The 22,454-nt window shown below is 43.2% G+C and overlaps 1 protein-coding gene across 4 annotated transcripts in view; it reads left to right on the top strand.

The window, feature by feature from the left end:
- The window catches only part of RABGAP1L (RAB GTPase activating protein 1 like), a 770,846-nt gene that overhangs the window by 716,521 nt on the left and 31,871 nt on the right, over positions 1-22,454 (top strand). For 3 of the 4 annotated variants that reach the window (XM_044267366.1, XM_044267370.1, XM_044267372.1), the window contains one exon: positions 19,364-19,456. In XM_044267366.1, coding sequence (XP_044123301.1) covers positions 19,364-19,456 — 93 coding nt within the window. Of the gene's footprint in view, positions 1-19,363; positions 19,457-19,644; positions 19,952-22,454 lie in introns of those variants that run through there. The other variant, XM_044267367.1, reaches the window with a different exon arrangement.

Below are 22,454 nucleotides of genomic sequence, written 5' to 3'. Positions count from 1 at the left end.
CCACTCTTCCTTGCACTGCATTTCCTGCCACATCCATTTGTTTTACACGAGGGCTGTCTGTGTGGCCCAGTCGGTTAAATGTCTGACTCTTGATTTCGGCCCAGGTCATGATCTCAGGGTAGTAAGATGGAGCCCTACCTGGGGCTCCTGCACAGGGCAAGGAGTCTGCTTAGGATTCTCCCCTTGTAAGGTGCGTGGGTGGCTCAGTCGTTGGGCATCTGCCTTCAACTCAGCTCAGGTCATAATCCCAGCGTCCTGGGATCAAGCCCTGCATCGGGCTACTCAGCAGGAAGCCACCCTCTCCGACTCCCCCTGGTTGTGTTCCCTCTCTCGCTGTGTCTATGTCAAATCAATAAATAAAATCTTCTAAAAAAAGGATTCTCTTTTTCCCTCTCCCTCCCCACCGGCCTACGTGCACACACACACACACACACACACACTCTCTCTCTCTCTCTCAAAATAAGATGATATCATATTGGGGCACCTGGCCGGCTCAGTCTGTAGAGCATGTGACTCCTGATCTTGGCAGCGTGGGTTGAGCCCCCTGTTGGGTGTAGAGATTGCGTTTAAAAAATGATATGTGACATTGGAATTGTGAAAGACAGCAAAATACTAAATCCTAAGGAGTGTACTTCCTCATCTAGTTATACAGTTCCCCCCTTGTAAGTTATTATTTTGTAGATTTTATTTATTTACTTATTCATTTATTTTTTAGAGAGTGCATGTGAAGTGGGAGGGAGATGAGAGGGAAAGACCTAGAACGGAGCCTGCTCCATCCAGGCTTGATCGCAGGACCCTGAGATCATGACCTGAGCCAAATCCAAGAGTCCATCACTGACACTCAGGCACCCCCCGCCTTGTAAATTATTGCAGTGGGGGAATTTATTAGGGAAAACATAATTTTAAAACGTTAACAGCGCAGTATACTGTCATTTGTGGCTCTCAGCTGACACACCAACAGCCTCCGTCCACGCAGGCTTTCAGTTTCAGAGGCTGGAGGTCCTTCAATTCCTGTTCCCATGGAAATGAGGAGGGCCGGACTGCAGAAGGGAAGTGACGGCTGAAATGCACCCTATACCTTATTTTTCTGGCCGCCTCGCAGTTGTCATGGAAATGGGAACCTAAACGCCACTCCACTCCAGCTTTGGAGAGCCATCATTCCTGTGTAAACAGCGGTAGAGGGACTGGAAACATGAAAAAAGCTAATCTTAAGGTCTTTCCTTTACCTGTGTGTGGCCAAGCCTGATTTCCAAATTATTCTCATTTGATCGATTGTGAGCATTCAGAATGATTCAGTTATTTTTTGGAAAGTCAGTTTTGATATCACCGTTTATCCAAAATGAGAGTTCCCTTATGATTGTCAGATATATGTCTGTTCTCCATGTGTTAAGCATTCACTCTGTGTGATGTTTTCACTTTATATTTATGTCTTCTGCCTGCTCCCCCTGCCCAAAATTAAAGAGATGTATTTCAGTTCAGGGGAGAGCATCCAACTGCATACCGTAAGAAATCTCCCGGATGCTCTCGTTCTTCTGCGCCATTTCCGAAATTGCCCCACAGAGCGGCGGTAATTATTGGCTCCATCAAACATATCAAGGAAAACTGCCATTTTTAATTGGTTATCACAATCTTCTCATTTAGGTAACAGAAATATCCTATGTTAAGTGGATGTCTGTATCTTTGCACTTACCAGCTGTGTGTCATCACATACCTCCGGTGAAACCCATACTCAAAGAAAACGCACGGGCACAGTCTTCATCTGTCTTTCTTATTCTAATAATTTTAACTGATGAACAAACTCCACTGGAACCACCGTCATTTAAGAATACGCTTAACTGAACAAACCGGCTTGAGGCGTGGATTGAGTTTTCAGCTCTGTGTTCGGCTGAAGCAGGTCGATACCAAGTTTAAACAAAGAAGGGTTCCGGTTTCGGGTTTTTTGCCTCCTACTCAGGAAAAGCTCCTTCCCAGCCATATGTGAAGAGTAAACGAGTGGTGCAGGCGCATTCTGAAGTGTAAGGGGGCGGGCTCACGGGGCCTGTCTCAAAGGACAGGACAGACTTGCTTTAGCGATCTCCCTTCTGCTTCTCACCGGCCCCCCTTTCCATTTCTCCTGTCATCTTCTTCACAAAGGCCTCGTCTACTCATCTGTTTTTTTCAAACTTCCTAAGCATTCTTTCGGCGGCCGCCTTCCTCCTTTTCTTCCCCCTCCCTCGTGATCTAGCGCAGACACACCATTTCCAGATGGACATTCCTAGCAGCGCCGTCCCCAGCCTCCTGTCATCTTGCCACCTCGGTGACTTCTTGCCATTACCGGAACGAGACTTTGGCAAAGCTAGCTCGAACGCCAAATATTCTGTTTCCTAAGCCCTATAAACTACCAACACAATCAAAACATTTTTAGCGTTTTAGGTTCTTCCGTCTTCCAAATTGCTTCTCACATCCAGAATGGACCCGAACATTTGTTAAGACTATGCGCCTGATTTTTATTTCAGAAAATATGGTCACTGAACTAGCAACTACCAAAATAGGTTCATGCTTTCATCAGCTGGTGGTGACCTAGATCTGACGGACCGGCCTCTGTGCCTTCCTTCCAGCCTGCCCTGCAGATGCCGAACGCCAGGTCTCAGGTCCTCGCCCGGACAGACACAACTGCATAGCACGCTTAGCCCACACTTCTCAGCTCCATGCCTTTGCTTAGGGCAGTTTCCTTCTCCTTTCCTTTATGGAATGAGGAAAGAAATAAGCAATAATGAGCTATTTTTTTCTTTATCTTGCTCCTCTCTGTACCTATTACAATCTACCTACTGTTTTTTATATACTCTCTGCAGTTTACCTTAAAATACTCCAACCTACACAGTGTGATAAGATGTGTGTTAAAATACTCCAACAAATAAGATATTAAAAAAAAAAAAAAAAAGCAGGGGGTGGGACACCTGGGTGGCTCAGTTGGTTAAGCATTGGCCTTTGGCTCAGCTTGTGATCCTGGGGTCCTGGGATCGAGTCCCACATTGGGCTCTCTGCTCCACAGGGAGACTGCTTCTCCCTCTGTCTCTCTCTCTTTCTAGCAAATAAATAAATAAAATCTTTTAAAAAAAATTAAAGTACTCCAACGGTGTGATAAATTGTGTGTTAGTTTTAGCCTGTACTTTGGACTTGATTAATATTCGAAGCACCCTGATATGGGGATACGATCTAGGGTGGGTTGGTGGGCACTGGGAAAACCCCTAATCAGGAGATAACTACTGTAAATTTATTCTACTTATATTTAAATCTACATCAGAGAGTTTTCTAATTAGCATAAAGGAAGTCAAATAACTTTCAATTGGTTTGGCTAGAACTACTACATAGGCCCCTGTAGCCTTGCATGGATCGCACGGAAGATTCTAACACCTGCAGAGCGGTGCCTGGTAAAGAGCCCTCCAGGCTTGCTTACACCTACAAATGCTGTGCGGTAGTGGGGAAGAAACCTGTGGCCTTGCTTAGGGAAAGGAAGAAAGATTCTGACACCTGTGAATGGTCAATAGCAAAATCTCCCCTGGGGACATGCTTGCAGGCTAGCTCCTCTTTAAAGTCTGTCCTAAATTTCCTGGTGAGTTTGTATATGTGCTGCCGAAGCGAGCACTCCTGGTGAGTTTGTAAAAACCCTGTCCTCTAAACCATAAGAGCATGAGGCTTCTGTTTCCATGATGGCATTAGTCATATTTTAAAGTGTATTGTGAACTGCTTGATGAAAGGGTTGTGTCCTAGCTGTCTTTGTATCCCAGAGAGCACTTGGCACGGTGTCTTACACAGAGTGGGTATCTGGGGAATTAATGAGCACATATGTGCACTTCTTACTTTTTGTAAGGAACGGACCCAGCATTGGGTCATGGGGACACTGAGAGCCAATATGTGGGTTCCAGAGTTCATTCATTAGGTGTTCACAGTTCTCGGGGAGCCAGTAGGAGCTGTCCATGACCATGTCCGCCTGGCGGGTCATGAGCACAGAGGTGCGTGGGACGGTCATCAACGGCGAAGGAAGGTGTCATCTCCTTTCCGAAATTCATACCAGAATGCACTGCTCATTTCTGTTCCTGACAATTCTGACCCTAGATGTAAACATGGAAAAGTCTTTAGGAAAATTATTTTTCATGTGTATCTCTTAGCCAGTTTGAGGCAGATAGGCTATATGGCTAACTGAGTAGATAAAAAGGTTAAAGTGACAGCAGAAGATTTGGGAGGGGGGAAAAGCCTAAGTATAGCAGATAGATTTTTATTTTTATTTTTATTTTTTTTAAAGATTTTATTTATTTATTTGACAGAGAGAAATCACAAGTAGATGGAGAGGCAGGCAGAGAGAGAGAGGGAAGCAGGCTCCCTGCTGAGCAGAGAGCCCGATGCGGGACTCGATCCCAGGACCCTGAGATCATGACCTGAGCCGAAGGCAGCGGCTTAACCCACTGAGCCACCCAGGCGCCCCATCAGATAGATTTTTAAAACAAAGTAAACTGAAACAATGCCAGTCAAGTGGTGATACAGTACAATAGTTCAGCAAGGGCTTTGGACCTTCGCTGCCTGGAGTGGAATGAATCCCCATCTTGCTAGGTGTGTGACCTTGGGCAAGTAAGTTATCTTTCTGGGTCTCTGTTTTCTTCTCCCTAAAGCGAGGATAATGGCACCTACCCGTGGGGCTTCTGGGTGGTCCAGGTGGTTGAGCATCTGACTCTCTCGGCTGGCTCAGGTCATGATCTCGGGGTCATGGGATCCTACCACCCCTCAGACCCTACGCTCAATGGGGACTTTGCTTCCCTCTCCCTCTGCATCTCCTCCCTGCTTGTGCATGCACGTGTTCTCTCTCAAATAGGTAAATCTTTAAAAAAATAATAATTACACCGACCTCATTATGTGAGGCTAAACTAAATGAATGCATCTAAAGCATGTAGCATTCGGTGCCTGGCATATAGGAAGTGCTGAGTGTGTTTGCTATTTCTATAGTGATGTGGCCAGCTCGGGGCTCTAAAGGCAGAAGAAGGCTAATTTAAGTCTGTTTGCCTCCAGTGAATAGTCTTCCTGCCTTGAATCTCCCACAAATTGGTGCTTATACTCTCATGTGAAACTTAGCACATTCTACCCTAAATTACAGAATTATTTGTAAGCTCCTTAAAAGGTAAGACTGTCTTCTTTGTGTTCCTCTTAGCACCCAGAAGAGTGCTTACATAACAGCCTGGCTCATATAATAGCTCTTTAATAATTATTTGGAGAACTGTGAAGGAGACAGAGGAGGTGGGTCCCTGAGGTTGGTCCCCGGAGGCCCTGTTCTGTGGGTCTGTGCCCGTGTGCCTCCCACATTTCTTCAGGCTCAGCTAGCCTGTTCTCTCCCGACAGCGCTTCCACTGGCCTTTGGTCCCTCCAGCTGGCCCTCTTTCCCAGAGCCAGTTCATGGCCACGCGACCAGTCCACTTGCACAGGCCCCTACACTTAGTTGAACGCTCTAGCATCTCGAAATGACCACTTTTTAAACAAGGGGTCTCAATTTTCATTGTGTACTTGTCCTGGCAAATTAGGGACCCAGTATGGCTCTTTCCCATCCTGTGCTGCTTATTCCCCCTCCGCGGGGAATGCTCCTTCTCCCCAGCCTTCGCTGGCTAACTTACTCCTCAGGTTAATCGTCAGTCCTCAGATGTGCAGTCAGAATTAGAGCTGCGTGCGCTCTAGTCCTTCCGTCTGTATGTTTCCCTCCCAGCACTTCCCTTACTTTGTAAGAGCAGCATTGATTTAAATTGTGTGGTTATTTCTTTAAAGACACTCTCCCCGCCAGACTGGGCATTTGTTCCTGGATGCTACATAGAACACAGTCAATGTGTGTTGAACAAGTGAAAGAATGGGTGATTTTTTGAAAATTCAAAGTAGGGATGAGTTTTCCTTCCCATGTTAAAAAGTGATGTATGCAGACGGGCCACGTGGCCAAACCCCTGTGGGTGTGGACTAACCCATTCTACTTCCTGCCTTTAAAGGCAGATGAATACAGGAAAGCTCCCATCTCTCTCTCTTTCCCACTGTTTCATCGTCCTCAGTCTGGGAGAGGAAAGTTGAACCTTTATAAAGATGGAATTATTCAGATTGTCTCAGTGTATTAGTCTTGAATTAAATGTCTTACAACATAAATGTCTACAGCCTTCCACCTGCTATGGGAACTCTTAGCAAGAGATAGATACTGACTTCTGTTCTAATTGCCAGTGACAACGGACACAAAAGTACTGTTTCAGATTTCTTAGCATTCCGTGCTGCAAAGGTCAGCATTGTTAGAATGAACATAGCATTTGATGATAATAAAGAACGATGTCCTACTTGGTTCCCCTGCCATTCCTTCTCTCCCATATCATTGTCTAGTGATTGTCTAGTATTGTTGTTGTTGTTTGTTTGTTTGTTTTTAAATATTTTATTTATTTATTTGACAGACAGAGATCACAAGTAGGCAGAGAGGCAGGCAGAGAGAGAGGGAGGAAGCAGGCTCCCCGCTGAGCGGAGAGCCCGATGTGGGGCTCAATCCCAGGGCATTGGGGTCATGACCTGAGCCGAAGGCAGAGGCTTTACCCCATTGAGCCACCTAGGTGCCCCTCATTGTCTAGTTTTAAATAAGCTTAATTAGCTTGCTTTGAATGCACAGCTGTATCAGCTTTCTGCAGCCCAGTTTTGGGACTACATCTGGTTAATCTGCTCCCTGGAATGAGACCAACACCATTCAACATGTAACCAGATTTAGGATATTACATACCATCTTACAGTCTTAATTTTTAGCACTCGCTAGTCATTCTCTAAGTCCTTTTCTAAGCACTGTAACGCAAATTTTAAGAGGTAAATTTCTAAACAAAAACTTATTCAGAAGTGGAATTTTACTTGAGCTATTTCAGTGGGTGTTGAGCATTTTCCCCAAAAAATCAAAGAAAGAAGAAACCTCCATTATGGTATATTAACTTAAGACGTTATTGCTTCTTGCGGCACCAGAGTGGCTCAGTGGGTTAAAGCCTCTGCCTTCGGCTCAGGTCATGATCCCAGGGTCATGGGATTAAGCCCTGCATCGGGCTCTCTGCTCAGGGGGGAGCCTGCTTCCTCCCTCTCTCTCTGCCTACTTGTGATCTCTGTCTGTCAAATAAATAAATAAAATCCTTTAAAAAAAAAGGATATTATTGCTTCTTAATTTTTACAAAGAGGAAAATAACAGAATTTTCATAATTCAGTCTAAAGTTGAGGATACAATAGGTGCCTGGGTGGCTCAGTTGGTTTAGTGTCTGCCTTCACCTTGGGTCGTTACCCCAGGATCCTGGGATCGAGCCCCATTTTGGGTTCCCTGCTGAGCAGGGAGTCTGCTTCTGGCTCTCCCCCTGCTTGTGTTCTCTTGCTCTCTCTCTCTCTCTCTCTCTCTTGCTTACTTTCTCTCTGATAAATAAAGAAAATCTAAAAAGATAAAGTTGAGGATATAGTGAGATAAGAAACCTTATTACTTAAAAGATGAACAGGCAAATGTCTTTTTTCCCCCTCCTTCAAATGCAAAGAATCTGAGAAAAATAGATTGAAAAACCAGGAAAAAGAGTACTATTGAAGGAGCTGCAAGTGATGCACGTGGCTGCAGAAGAGAACCAGGCAGTTTCTGTACAAATCAGGGTGAGAAGCTGTGGGGACAGAAAGAAAGAAATTTAGGAAATCATACACAGAGAAGAAAGGCATGCTCAGTGAAATGATAAGCCTCAAAAAATGTTCCCTCTAAGTGCTGCCTGATTCCAGGACCTTAAGGTAATTTGCTTGACACCGAAAAGTGGCTTTTGCCCCAGTACTTCACTGCCGGCAGCTGGGAGAGGAGGAAGGTAGAGGATTTCAGTCTGCCCTCTCTTGAGACTTGATGAAATTCTACACAGGCTTCTCCCAGACTTAAATTCCTGCCTCAGCCACCCCAGGGTGTGTCTGACCTTCTCTTTTTTCTGGCTTGCCCAGAAAATTCAGGGTGAATGTGTTTGTACTGCTTGATGCTAGGTAATAGGACAGATAGCTTAGGTTCCTTATCTCCTAGTCTCATGTTAAAATAGCATCTCTGTGGTCCTGCCACTGACTAGCTCCGTCCCCTGCAGCCATCTGCTGGATGCTAAGGGCCGTGGGTTCCAGGGCTGTGTGTGCTGGACAGTGACAGGCAGTGGAGAGGACCGGGGGCATGGAACATCCTGCAAGTAAGGCTTGACCGTGGAGTCAGAAGGCCTCTTGGGTTAGTCATTATTATGATCCCCTTTCGTGTTACTTAGTCTTCTTCTGTGTACTTACTTTACACTGTGAGTACAGTAGACCCCACTCAAGTAATACAAAATATGTTAAGTTCTTAGCCCAGTGCCAAGCCACGCATTATGTGCACAATAAAAGGAGGTAGTCAGAGAAGTTGCGATTTATGTTGCCCCTAAAAAATAAATAATTGAAGCTCTGAATAAGAGGTTTAAAGGATTTGTTTCTAAAATTATGTAGTGTTTGACAGAGAAGGATTTCATAATTCTTTTTTTTTTTTAAGATTTTATTTATTTATTTATTTATTTGACAGAGAGAGAGAGAGAGAGAGAGAGAGATCACAAGTAGGCAGAGAGGCAGGCACAGACAGAGGGGAAAACAGGCTCCCTGCAAAGCAGGGATCCCGACATGGGGCTCTATCCCAGGACCCTGAGACCATGACCTGAGCTGAAGGCAGAGGCTTAATGTACTGAGCTACCCAGGAGCCCCAGGCAGAGAAGGATTTCAAATGTAAGCCTATTTAACCCTAAAGTAACCTACATCTCATATTGAAGAGAAACTCTATTGGTTAAATAATAATTCTTTTTTTTTTTTAAGATTTTATTTATTTATTTGACAGAGAGAGAGATCACAAATAGGCAGAGAGGCAGGCAGAGAGGGGGGGGGAAGTAGGTTCCCTGCTGAGCAGAGAGCCGGATGTGGGGCTCAATGCCAGGGCATTGGGATCATGACCTGAGCCGAAGGCAGAGGTTTACCCCACTGAGCCACCCAAGTGCCCCTGTCCTTGAAGCATATGATTTTTCCTTCTTTATCATTATCTATCTGTCTTTCTGTCTGTCTAAGGTAGGCTCCATGCTGGGCGTGGAGCCAGTTGAACTCATGACCCTGGTATCAGGACCTGAACTGAGATCAAGGGTCAGACTCTTCACCAACTGAGCTACCCAGGTGCCCCAATTTTTCCCTTTTTAAAACTTGATTGTGTCCTTAAAGCCAAACTGTTTATATAATAGATTCTTAAAATATTTTAGAACATTAAAAATAGTCCTTCCTGATCTTACAAATTTATATAAAGTTTATTTATAAATTGGTTGTTTGAAGCATAGAATGGATATTCCCTTGGAAACTAGTGATTATGTTCTCAGGCCAGTTCACTGAAACCTCTCTAGCTTGTGCCCCTCTACCTTCACGCTTGATATTGTAATTCTCTGGTTTTCAGATGGAGAATACAGTGTAGCAGAACTGCCTGATCTTTATAAAATCAGAGCTCCCTCATCATACCTTAGACCTTCCAGTTAGAATCTTGAGGTGAATATGCTGAATCCGTCCCAGTAGAAAGGACAGGCCTACTCAAAATCCCGAGATAGGACAGAATATGGTGTGCAGGAGCAAGTAGAAAAAGCCAGTGTGGCTACAGTAGAGACCGGTGACCCCGAAACTCTTCTGATTATGCATCCCTATCAGTAAATGTAATTTAAGCACAGACTTCCAACATACATATCTTCACTTTTTAATAAGGTAATGTATACTTTACTAAAATAGGCACAGAAATAGACATTTTAAAAAGATGAGGTTAAAAAAATAGGAAGGAAGGAAGGAAATAGAACTAGAGGGGCACCTGGGCTTAGTAGGTTAAGCTGTTGGCTCTTGATTTTGGCTCAGGTCATGATTTCAGCGTCCTGGGATGGAGCCCTGCAGTGGGCTCCTTGCTCAGCAGGGTGTCTGCATCTCTCTCCCTCTGCCCTTGCACATGCAGTGCACCCTCTCTCGCTCAAATAAAATCTTAGGAAAAAAAATAGAACTAAAAATTCTACTGATTGCCTTTTGCTTCTGTTTGGATCCTTTCGTGGACTTCCTGGGATGGGTGAACCTCACTTTTGCAAAATACAGGCATAGAGAGTGTGGGGGTGGGGGGAGTAGATAGAGACCAGATCCTATAGGACCAGCAGTTAGGTCAGGTATTCCTCTCTTTATCCTAAATGCAACAGGAAGCAATTGAAAAAGTTAGGAAGAAATTACACATTTCATAATGCAAAGATAACAGGTTTGCATTTGGAAAAAAACAGTTGCCTTATGGGGAAAAGTTTCTGAGTAGAACAAGGACAGATATGGGGAGACCAGTTTGGAGCTTACTGCAGTGATGAGAGGGGCTTATGGCTTGAACTTGGGCAGTGTCAACAAGGTTCAAAAGAAGAAGACAAGCTAGGAGACATCTGGAGGCATGTTCTGTAGAATCTAGTGGTTGATTTCATGATCCGCGGTGGGGGGAGGGGTCACAGATGACTTCTGGGTTGCTGGCTTGAGCATCTGGATGGAAGACAGACAATGGGAGGACTGGTTGGGGTTAGAGAGTGGGTGATGTCTCTAGGTTTAAAATGTCTCCTATGTGAACTATCTAAAAGATGTTATGAAGTTAGCAGGGGGATAGGTAGGTTGAGCTCAGTAGCAGTCCTGGGCCGGAAACTATAAAATAGAAGTTGTCAACATTTGGGTAGTAAAGAAATTACTCTACTTCCAAATATCACTTATTGATAGGAAAGCTCAAGCAGAATACCAAGGAGTTCCATAAAAAAAAATCTACACGAGTTCTCGTGTAGATTCCATAAATTTACATGAGATTAGATTCATAGGACTGGAGATGAAAAATTAGAAATGAATTGTGAAGCAGCTTCTATAAAATGCCATGGTTTCTTAAATTTGCTACGGCATGGGGAGCAGACAGCTCATATTAGAGTGTGGTCAAGAAAGTAGAGATTGGTATTTCAGAAGCTTCCATAGATACTTTGATGGGCATACTACATTCCGGAGTGAGCTGTGAATACTGGAAAGGGAGTCACATCGTATAATTACTCATTAACGAGTCCAGGAATCTGTCACGGGTGTGTGCACCATTAGGCTGGAGTAATTGGAAAGCCAAACGTGCTGGATGAGATGGAGCAAAGGCAGCACTGCAGACTGGATGTAGTGTGTGGATTTGGGAAGAGAATGCCGAGTAACCTGATGTCTGTAAGCCTTAGGAGTTATGTTAGTGTTCTAAGAGGTTAAGTACTTTCCTTGTCCCCGCCCTCTTAAGCCATTATATTCCTTACTAGTGTACAACTTCCAGGGGTGGGGGTTGGGTGTGGGGGGTGAAATGAGTATAGAGGGTCACAAGGTGCAAACTCCCACTTACAAAATAAGTCCTCAGGAGAAGTAACGCACAGCATGACAAGTGTAGTTAATAATGCCACATTGCAGGGGCACCTGGGTGGCTCAGTGGGTTAAAGCCTCTGCCTTCGGCTCGGGTCATGGTCCCAGGGTCCTGGGATCGAGCCCCATATCGGGCTCTCTGCTCAGCAGGGAACCTGGTTCCTCCTCTCTCTCTCTCTGCCTACCTGTGATCTCTATCTGTCAAACAAATAAATTAAAAAATCTTAAAAAAAATAAAATGCCGCATTGCACATTTGAAACTTCCTAACCTAAGAGAGTAAATCTCCCAAGTTCTCATCACGTAAAAATAATTTTTGTAACTCTATAGGAGACAATGTTACCTAGATTTAATGAGGTGATCATCATATCATTTAATATCTACAAATACTGAATCCATATATCATACACGTGAAACTTAGGTTTATGCCAACTATATCTCAATTTAAAAAGAATACAATTAATAATCGTTTATAGGTTCTTAACGGACTCTGAAAGTTGCCCTACCCAGTCTCATGGAGCAAAGTATCCTTGACTATGCTCCCCCTCCTCCTGCTAAAAGCTCAAGAAGTGTCAAAGTAGCTTCTCTCGCTGAACATTCGGAAGAGGATTAAGTGAACCCTAATAGGACATGGCCCCTCTTCTTCGCTGGACTCCCTCCCAGCTCTTTCTTCCAAAGAATTGAGGCTACTTCAGTTTTGTTCACCACTGATCCATTTTCTATCCAGATCTTGATAGGCCATTGCAGAACTGATTCTGAGCTGGAAACCCTCAGCCCCCTGCAACTCCAGATCACCAAGAAATATGGTGCCAGAGTTATCTGATTAATATATTAAAATGGGATCATTTATATTCTTCCTAAGAAATTATCTGAAGTGAGCAAGAGCAATACATGATTTCTAGTACCTTTGGCTTATTAATTTTTTAGGCTCTTAGACTCCTGACCATCAGGAAAATATTAAACTGATCTTGGCAGCGGTTTTTGTTTGTTTTTTTTAATAGTGATCTACTTTGCCAGCATTTGCATCCATTAACAAATATTTTTGTATCTTTTATTTTTGAAATAGAGAAGCAGATTCATCAAGTTTTGAATAATAGCTCTGACAAGGGACTAGCCCCTTGTTAAAATTCAGCACAGGGGAAATTCGATTTTTTAACTGGGCAAGAAAGCTGACATAAACCAGTCATAATGAAAATCCTCCTCCCCGCCCCCAACAAATTTCTTCTTGTACCCTTTATAACTGTATGCACTGATAAGCCTTTCCCCGCACTCATTGGACACATACTCGGCACCGCACCTGGATGTCAGCTTCTTGAGGCGCTCTACCTTCGCGGTCCAGGCAGGAGAGCGAAGTGGTCCAAGAGGACAGAGGCTCGGGGGGCCTGGGGGCCTGGGTCCCGCGTCTGTGTCTGTCTTTACTAGCCACGTGACCTCGGAGAGCTACCTCTCTTCAGTCTTCTTATTTATAAAATCCAAATAATACCTCACAGAGTTGTTGAGAGGCTTAAATATGTAATTTTCTAAATTACAGCCTTAACCCTGGTAGGGAATTCTTCGACATGCAGGCACTCTGTTTCTCTCTGTGCCAATTACTGCTGCTCCAACACAGAAGGGAAGGAAGCGGCGTCGGAGCATGCGCAGTGGGGCTGAAGCCCTCCCGTGCGGGCGGGCCTCCGCCTGTCTCTCCCGACAGCCCCACGCAGAGGTTTTCTGCACAGACCCCACTCCCACTTTTTCTCACCCTTCCTGTCTCCTATCCCCTAGCGCCCTCCCCTCCGTCTTCGAAAAGTCCTATGGGCATCTTCATTGTACCAATGACCAGAGGGCACTACCCGCATTTAACAGGTGACATTATAAATGGGGCAAGGATACTAGGGGCTCAGAAAAGATGCCAGCAGGGGTTCTAATGCAACTCCAAATCATCCTACCCAAAATGCCAGTAGTACTCCCACCTTAAGAAGCACTAGTAGCTCCTAGATTCTTTTCTCTAGTTAAATTCGGAATCTACTGTTCACAGAATTGATGCACTGTTCCATAAGACCAGCATATGTCCCAAATCACGCCATATACAGCGCAGATTGTAGACCAGGTCGAAAACTCTCCACAGGTACCTTCAGCTGTGCTGTGTCATTTTCCTCTTGTCTGCGTGTAGCTTTCTCTTAGGTTAATATAATGGGTTGTTTCAGAGTTCTGTTACAGCTTTAGTTACAATCCAGAGTTTAAGATCTGTGCTGTTTTAAGAGACATCTAAACTCTTTAATGTATAAAAATCACATTTGATAATCAGGAAACCTAACCAAATCATGTATGTAAGAGAAGAAGTATGTTTTATTAAAAATAACTAAGGCACATGACATTCAAGTATTAGTAAGGAGTACTCAGTGTCCTAAGAGTAAAAATAAGGCAATAACCCAACTAGGTATCATTAGTGAGATAAAGGTTCTTAAGGCAAGTTCACCAAAAAGTAATTGATATACAACAAAAAACTGTACACACATATATTTTCATTCTATCAGAGTCCTATATAAAAATAAACTCACGCTTTAGATGGAAAGAGGGAGGGCATAGGAAAAGAAAGTTGAGCATATTCCTCAGTCTTCCTCTCCCACATTCCGACCAAGCCGGAATGATGGCATGGTGAACTTGGAGAGAAAGAATAACGCAAATTAGCAGCTACTGTGCTTTCTCCTTGCCTGTTACCCAGGGTCATCGTGGAGCTTCTCCCGCCACTCCCCGAGCCCCCCCCCCACCCGCCGCCCCTTTCCCTGAAGTTCCTAAAGCTCTTGTCTGTGTATTTCCTGGTAACAGCCAAATAGGCCCCACTTTCATCAGACAGGTGAAAGTGGTGAAAATGCAGGCGGGTGACGGCATTGGTGACCAGGACAGGCGCTAAGGGAGCCTCCCTAGTGATTCAGTATTACAGCCCCGTGAGTATGAGCGTCAGGGGAGTCGATGAAAAAGCCTCCTTGATTGAGTGCATGTCCTTCAAGTCCTGCTCATGAAATTGTCTTAGAAGGTCTGAATAGGCATTTTAAAAATGGAATATGATAAAATGTAGTAGAAAATATTAGAGGACATTGTGCCGATCCTTAGCAAAAACCAAGTACAGTTTAAGAAATGCCACAACTAGTTACCATTTAGTGGTAAGAGGGGGAAGCCAGGAAGGGACTGAATGAATCCCCACACTGGCTGGGATGGAGTTGTTTTTATCTTCTGCTTACTGCTGTTGTGCTGTTGGTGTGTATCCAGGTTATTTCACATTGACATAATTTGCAGTTGGTTATAAAATGAAGGGGGCAGGAAGGTTTTTTTATCTTGCTTTCAGCAAAAGTAATGAAGACTTTCAACTGAGTTTTGTTTGTAAACATTTGGTAATTGATAGTTGTTATGATTTATAATATGTTATTGGGTTCGTTTCCTCTTGTTACCCCAGCAAATAACTACAGATTTAGAGGCTTCGAAGAGCTTTATACATTTGTTATTTGACAGTTCTGTAGGTTAGAAATCTGACCAGTTTCATCAGGGCTAACATGAAGGTGTCGGCGAGGCTGCGCTCGAGTCTGAAAGCTCTTCTCACCTTTTCCAGCTTCTAGAGGATCCCCACATTCACTTCCTCCTCCATCTAAAAAGCCAGCAACATCGAATTTCGTTGGCTTTTCTTCAGTAGTCACATCTCTGACTGAAATCTGGAGAAGTTGTCCTCTTTTTTTTTTCCCCCCTTACATTTCATTTATTTGACAGAAAGAGAAAAGGAGAGAGAGAGAGAACATGAGAACGAGGGCGGAAGACAGGGAGAAGGAATGGGAGAAGCAGTCTCCCTGCTGAGCAGGGAGCTCAAAGCATTGGGCTCAATCCCAGGACCTTGGGATCATGACCTGAGCTGAAGGCCAGTGCTTAACCAACTGAGCCACCCACCTGCCCCCAAAGTTCTCCTCTTTTAATGACTTGTAGGATTTTGTTGGGCCCATTCAGAAAGTCCCAAGATCATTTCCCCATCTCGAGGTCCTGAATCTCAAGCACGTCTGCAGAATCCATTTTGCCATGGAAGGAAGCATATTCAGAGGTTCTGGGCATTAGGATGCAGACATGGGGGAGGCATTTTTTTGTCTGCCATAGTTGTCTGTATCGACTCTTGCTTCCAAAATATTTTTCTTGTAAAATTGTGTAAGAAAATCAGTTGATTTCAGGAAAAATCATAGAAAAACGTGTTTGGATATGGCAGAGAAAAAAATGAAAATGGCATTCACATGACTAAAGGAATATTGGCAAATACACTTCTCTTGACAGCCCCGTACCAGAAGGGAGTACAGGCCAGGGAGACTGTAGACCCACCCATATTCCAGATATTCCAGATAATCCCAGATCACTCTGCCATTAAGGGTGTCTCACTTCAGTGTTCTCAGCCATGTTGGGTTCACTTTTCTCATTCTGAAGACAGGGATCGTACCTGACAGACAATCTCCAAAGGTCCTTCCAGCTCCAGCTTACGAATTCTAAGTAAATGGTTATGTTACGAATTTAAATGTCAGGATTAAACATATTGTGAAATAATCTAAATACCGTGAAATATTCAAAACATTAAAACTGCTTCTATTTTAAATGCTGACTTCCTCAAATGTAGTTGTCACGTCCAAAATGTCAGATCTTGGCTGATTATTTAAAATGATTGCTATCATACTTACTGGGGATTGTCTTCCTCTTTTGGGGTTGTTTGTTTTTAATAAATACCATTTTGAGTTGGTGAACGCTCGTTTGCAGTTGCACTTATCAAATAATTGTGGATTCTTTGAGTACATTTCCTGAATTTAGTCAAATAGGAGGTATTGGGTGGGTAGAGGTTGGACGGTGTATTGGAACAAGCTCCCTCACCCCCAGTTAGGTAAACATTTGAAAGGATCAGTGATTCTTCAAGTACACAGTTATATTAAAAATATTTAACTTAAGGGGAGACATACCTGTATCACTCTTGAGATAATAATTGGGTCAGTTCTAATAATTGTTAATGGCTTTCTGTTCTTTTAATTAAAACTACATACTAAAGAGGTATTTTATTCCTTGCTCCACTAAGAAACATTTCAAGCTCAATATTACAGTTCCCTAAAATAAAATCAATTTTGTCCCGAAATACAGTTTTAAATACCATGACAGCCTATGTTCTTTGATTATCTCATAAATAACAGTTTCATATCAGCTCACCGTCCTCCTTCCCTCTCGCCCCCCTCACTTTGTGCCAATCACAGGTGGATGCTCAGTGTCACCCCACAGCACAAGATAAATAAGCTTGGCAGGTTTCCTAGCAACATATTGTTCTGGGAACCTGCGCTGTTTCCCTGAACAAGATGAAGCCAAACATCCTAGCATCTCAAGCCAGATGGGAAAGGATTAGCGTATTGAGGGTGTTTAATGCGTTTTTTAAAAAATTTCACATTGAAAGGAACCTCTTAACATAAGTAGCAAGATTGACTTTTAAAGGACCTTTTTTTACATGGAAAAAAAATTCTGTAACACTTCGAATTTTAAAAATATGGTTTTAGAAGAAATTCTCTAGAAATAAGGTTGCAGTGTGTAATGCAGTCATTGCTGAATGGGTCCATTTTAGAGCCAGTAGAAAATACTCCCACACAGGACCAATGTCCAACCTGGTGTACCGCTCAGGGCCCGTGTCCGTTGCAGGGATGCCAACCTACTTCCGGTCTGGTAAATGGCTTCACAGTAGCCTCCGCACAGTACTCACTTCTCCCTCGATCCTGTTCTTAGGAATGCCTTGGAAACACTTGTCCCTGCTTAGCCTCTGAGACTTTTTCCCTTTGTCCTCAGCTCAGGGCTCCTTCAGTGCTAGGGACTCAAACCACTTCATCTTAAAGAGTGTTTTTGGTTGGGTGTTTGGGTGGCTCAGTGGGTTAAAGCCTCTGACTTTGGCTCAGGACATGATCTCAGGGTCCTGGGAGCGAGCCCTGCATCAGGCTTTTTGCTCAGCAGGGAGCCTGCTTCCCCTTTTCTCTCTCTGCCTGCCTCTCTGCCTACTTGTGATCTCTCTCTGTCAGGTAAATAGATAAAATTTAAAAAAAAAAAAAAAAGTGTTTTTGGTTTTCCGAGCAAATGATGAATACACACAGAGAAAAGACAGCTGGAAGAAACAGGCCCCCCTAGTAAAGTCAAGAAGTAATGTTGCTCCTGTTCTGTTATCACATGACCATGTGTATTTATTTTCCTGGTCTGTCTGACGATCGTGAGGCCCACAGGTGGGCTTTTGCACGCGAGTTCCTCCCGGTGCACTGGTGAAGGTCTCTGGAGATGGTTAATGAGAAGTTACTTTCTCATGACCATGTTCGGCGGTGGTTTTGCAATTCAGTTACGCCCTGAAAACCGTCCGTCCTTCTTGTTTCACTGGGGAGACTCCCCCTTCGGCCAGATGAGTGTTGCCTTCATGTGGTTGTGGAATGATTGCCACCGTCTCCAGATGGGAATGAGTCTGTGAATTTCCCCATTGTGGTGAGAAACAGGTAATTCCAGGACCTTAGAATGCACCTGGGTGGAAGAGCAGAGTCGTTAGAATATGAAGGGGCATGACACATGGCGTCTTTGCTTTTTATTGAACAAATTCTCTGGCCAGATTCTTATGCACATACTACATTTTCTAAATACCAAATCTTGTCCTCGACAAGAAACAGTCTGCTCAGAGCCTCCTGTGGACCGATGGCTTAGGTAGGTCTCATGGCAACGGTTACTAAGCATCAACACATCTTTACCTTCAAGTCCCCAAGAATCCAGCAAAATAACACATCTGTTGTCTTTTAAAAAATTAGATAAACTTTCTCCTCATTTCAAGTCACTTACTTTAGCACCTAAACATTAAATAAAGATTTTCATGTTGAAAGGAATTATATAATGTTGATTATCCAAGGAAAGCCTAGAAGTGGACTTAATCTATTCACACGGATCACTGATGATAATACGTTAATTTTATTGAATGCTTTTTAAAAAAAAATTTCCAGGAAACGGGCAGTATTTTAGATACTTTGCCTGTTTATAATGTTTAATTCTCCTGACAGCCATTATGAAGCACAAATCGGTTTGCCTGCCATTTTACAGATGAGGAAACTCAGACCAAGAGAGGTTAAGTACTGATTTGCCAAGAGGTTTCATAGTTAATGAAAAGAAAAAAATAGGAGATGTTCAGACCCTGATCTGTCTAGGGCCAAATTCTTTGACCTTTATTCTGTGTTACTCTTATTAGTTTATTTTTAGAATTCTAAGATTGTGTAAATCTTTGTCTTTTTTTTTTTCCTCCATAAAACAGTAGACTGCTGTCTTTTAAAGATGACACAATTTTGGTAAGAAATAGATGAGTCGTTTAGATGATCTATTACCCCATGCAGCACAGCGATTCTGTTGTTTTATAGGGAGTTTCAGTGACAGTCTGTAGAATCTTCTTTCTCTGGGGTACAGTATACTGACTCTATTTAAAAATATTTTTGTTGCTAAGTTTTTTCCTTTTATAAAATAATCTTCCTTTTCAACATGGTGGAACACTATGAATGAGTTTTATTGAAAAGTAGTTAGAATTAATAGCACTGTTCAATACATTTACAAGAAACAGCGTATTGCAGCACAGCAATGGACGTTTATAAAGTTTCATGGAACATGACCACTCTCGTCTGTTTACATATTACTAATGACAGCCACTTGTCTGCAGTGACACCAGAGCGGAGTAGCTGTGACCTAGACTGCGGAGCCCACAGAGCCTACACTACACCATCTAGGCCTTGGCAGAAAAAGTCTGCAGACCCTGATCTCAGATCTAGACCTTCCCCGCGACTTGGTGTTGGGTGTGCGCCCTTAGAATGCTAGAGACTTAATCGGCCACTGTATCAGAAAGCGTTTTCCCAAATCACGTCCTTGTCTAACATGCTTCTCTTCTAATCCCTGTAGGTACCAACCAAGAAACTGAAGAAATATGAGAAAGAGTATCAGACGATGCGGGAGAGTCAGCTGCAGCAGGAAGACCCAATGGATAGATACAAGGTAGGGGAGGCGTGGGTCACCCATGAGAACCAAGTGCCTTCTGTACCCTGAAGGAACAGTAGTGGCCAGTTCACCCCCACCTTCCTTCTTGCTTGACTCAGACGCTCCCTGACCATGATTAATGTCCAGGTATGTTTTCATTTCAAGAAACTCTTGAGTCGCCAACCATAATATTTCTTTTCTTTCAGTTTGTATATTTGTAGGTAACTCCACCTGTTGCATTTTTACTTGGAATCTTCATAAGAAGCTGAGAGAAAGAGAGGGAAAAAGAAAGAGAGAAAGTGGCTATCGACTACTTTCAAAAATGAGAAAACCAGGAAAGTGGCAAAGGACTGTGTTAGCTGTGCACGGTCACGTCCACAAAGACTTTTAGAAGGTGAACTGTTCCAAGCCTGGCACAAGAATGTTTCAGACTTTCCTCTTTCTGTAGCGACTGTTAAACATACAAACTCGTTTGGAAGGAAAAATAAAGCCCACGGAGGTTAATGGAGCACAGTAATGGTGTTTGTTGCAACATTTATTTCCACAAATCTGAGTGACAGTGATATTTCAGTACAGTTTGCAGTTTCAGAATCAAACCTGATTTCAGTTTAATATCCTAGTTAACTGTAGTATTAAAAAAAAAATGGGCCATTCACGTGAATAGATCTCTTCAGTGGTAGTTAGTAATGCTGTTCCCATGATGCAGTGCTGCGGAAACACTGATTCTGAACTTATTTTTTCCAGCTGACATACTGTCGTCTCCCTTGAACATGTTTTAATTCCTCAGATTCATGCAGATGCCTAACGATTCCCTCTGTCTTCACATCAGTAACCCTGGGATTAGAGAATATTGTATTTTCACACTGAGCACCACCAATGCTAAAATATCCTTCCAGGACAAGTATGGAGGTGGCATTGTTCATGAAAGCCCAACAGCGGGATGACTGCCGCTCCTGTACTCGAGTGGCCCTCACGTGGTCAGAGAAGTCACCAGGGGCGGCTGGAGTCACAGGACCTCTTCTCTCTTCTGTGGAGCAGAGTGGGACATGGCAGGAGTATGCAGATTTTATAGTTGGACCTGAGTTCAAATCTTGCCTTTCCAGGAAAAAAAACCCCAAAACACAGGATTTGTTAAACACATTGCAGGGGTTAATACCTAGCCCATTGTTCAGTGTGGGATAGGTATTAAAGGTATTCAGCACTGGACTAGTTATCATGCTTTTTCCTCATCTGTAAAACATGCAGGAGCTCACATATCTCCTTATAGGGCTCCTGTGAAGATGAGGGATGTCGTGTGTGAAGCGGCTCGCACGGAGCTGCTGTTCAGTAAATGGTGGTTATTAGACCTTTGAGGCCTGCTGCCTGCCATGACCCAGGTATTATTACTAGAATAATATCCCCTTGCGTGGATCTGCTCTACCAGTCCCTTGCTTATCTTCTCATTTCTCCCAAGGGTTGCTCCCCAGTAGCCTGACAGCAATATGCCTCTCCCCTTGTTTCTAGAACGGGCAAAAGAACTGATAAGAAGAGCCCACGTACTGCTCTGGTAGAGTAACCCGCAAGGTGCTCACAGAATAAGGTTTGAGGCTCATTTCCACCACCACCAACCCCCCCAATAAAACCAGTTTTAATGTAGTTCCTGTCACATGCTGCTTTAGGAAGGCTTGAAGAATAATTTAAAAATATTCTTAAGGATCCTAAATGAAGACCTCCTACTGCGTAGATAATCATTCTAATTATCTTAGTTGACATCATTACAAATAAAATCTGGGCAGAGTGCTTTGAAATAGAAGAGAAGGCAACGAAAGACTAAAATCGTACATTTAAAATCAGTCTGGGACTGAATTTGGTACTGTTTCGTACATCCTTTTCACATCAAAGTAGATACGTGTGAACAGTACAGTGCATATTATTTGTTCAAGAGTACTTCCCACATGTAAGACTTTCAGTGTGTTCACATTTTACTGTGGGATCAAAGTAGAATTAAACTTTTTTTTTTTTTTTAAAGATTTTATTTATTTATTTGACAGAGAGCGATCACAAGTAGGCAGAGAGGCAGGCAGAGAGAGGGGGGAAGCAGGCTCCCCGCTGAGCAGAGAGCCCGATGCGGGACTCGATCCCAGGACCCTGAGATCACGACCCGAGCCAAAGGCAGCGGCTTAACCCACTGAGCCACCCAGGCGCCCCAAACTTTTTTTGTTTTGTTTTGAAAACAGATACTCTTTTTAACTTACGCATATCAGATATGCTCTATAACTATTTCTTTTATCTTACTGTAATAGTTTGTCCATACATCTAGTATTTCTGTACCCTTTTAATAATGTCTAAACATTTACATTGGGAATATACTTGGTGAAGTTATAGTCCTTAAATACATTTTCAAGGTGATAGTTGGCTTCATAGTTTCCAACCATCACCAGCCTTGTTCTTTCAGATACTCGACACCTAGTTTAAGAAACCAATTATAATGACCTTAAAGTAGAAAAGTATTCAAGAAATACCTCTTAGCCTCTTCTAAATTTAATCCTATCAAGAATAAGATCTGTGTCCCTGGAATAAGCACATTATAATTCGTAGATCTTGGACTGGGACGTTCTTGGACTGCAAATTCTTAAGAATAACTTGGGAAGATCTTTGTGGGCATCAAGTCAGAACTTAGACCAGTTCACTAATAAGCCCTCCTCCCCCGTGAAGGTCTGTACTACTTAAAATGCCATGTCTACCCCGAGATCACTCGATGGTAAGGGAGTTAGGAAAGTTGCGTCAATTTTTTTCTAAAGGCCCAGAAACGTCATACAATAAAATATTCTAAGAGATTTTTCAGTTTGATGCTGTTTCCCTTGGCATACAAAAAGGCCCCTTGCGTGGAAGCCAGAGGTGGGATGAAGGACCCAGCAGTGCAGAGGCAGCCCTGAGCCATCACGTTCTTGCTGTATCTATCCAAGTATGTGTTTTAATTTTATGACAGATGCCAATATCTATGTTTTCAAGTGATGTCACTATACTCCCCTGTATC

Source organism: Neovison vison, chromosome 10, assembly GCF_020171115.1.
Source record: "Neovison vison isolate M4711 chromosome 10, ASM_NN_V1, whole genome shotgun sequence".
In the NCBI taxonomy this organism is placed as follows: domain Eukaryota; kingdom Metazoa; phylum Chordata; class Mammalia; order Carnivora; family Mustelidae; genus Neogale; species Neogale vison.
The sequence above is the reverse complement of the archived record's forward strand: the minus strand, read 5'-3'. Positions and strand labels throughout refer to the sequence as shown.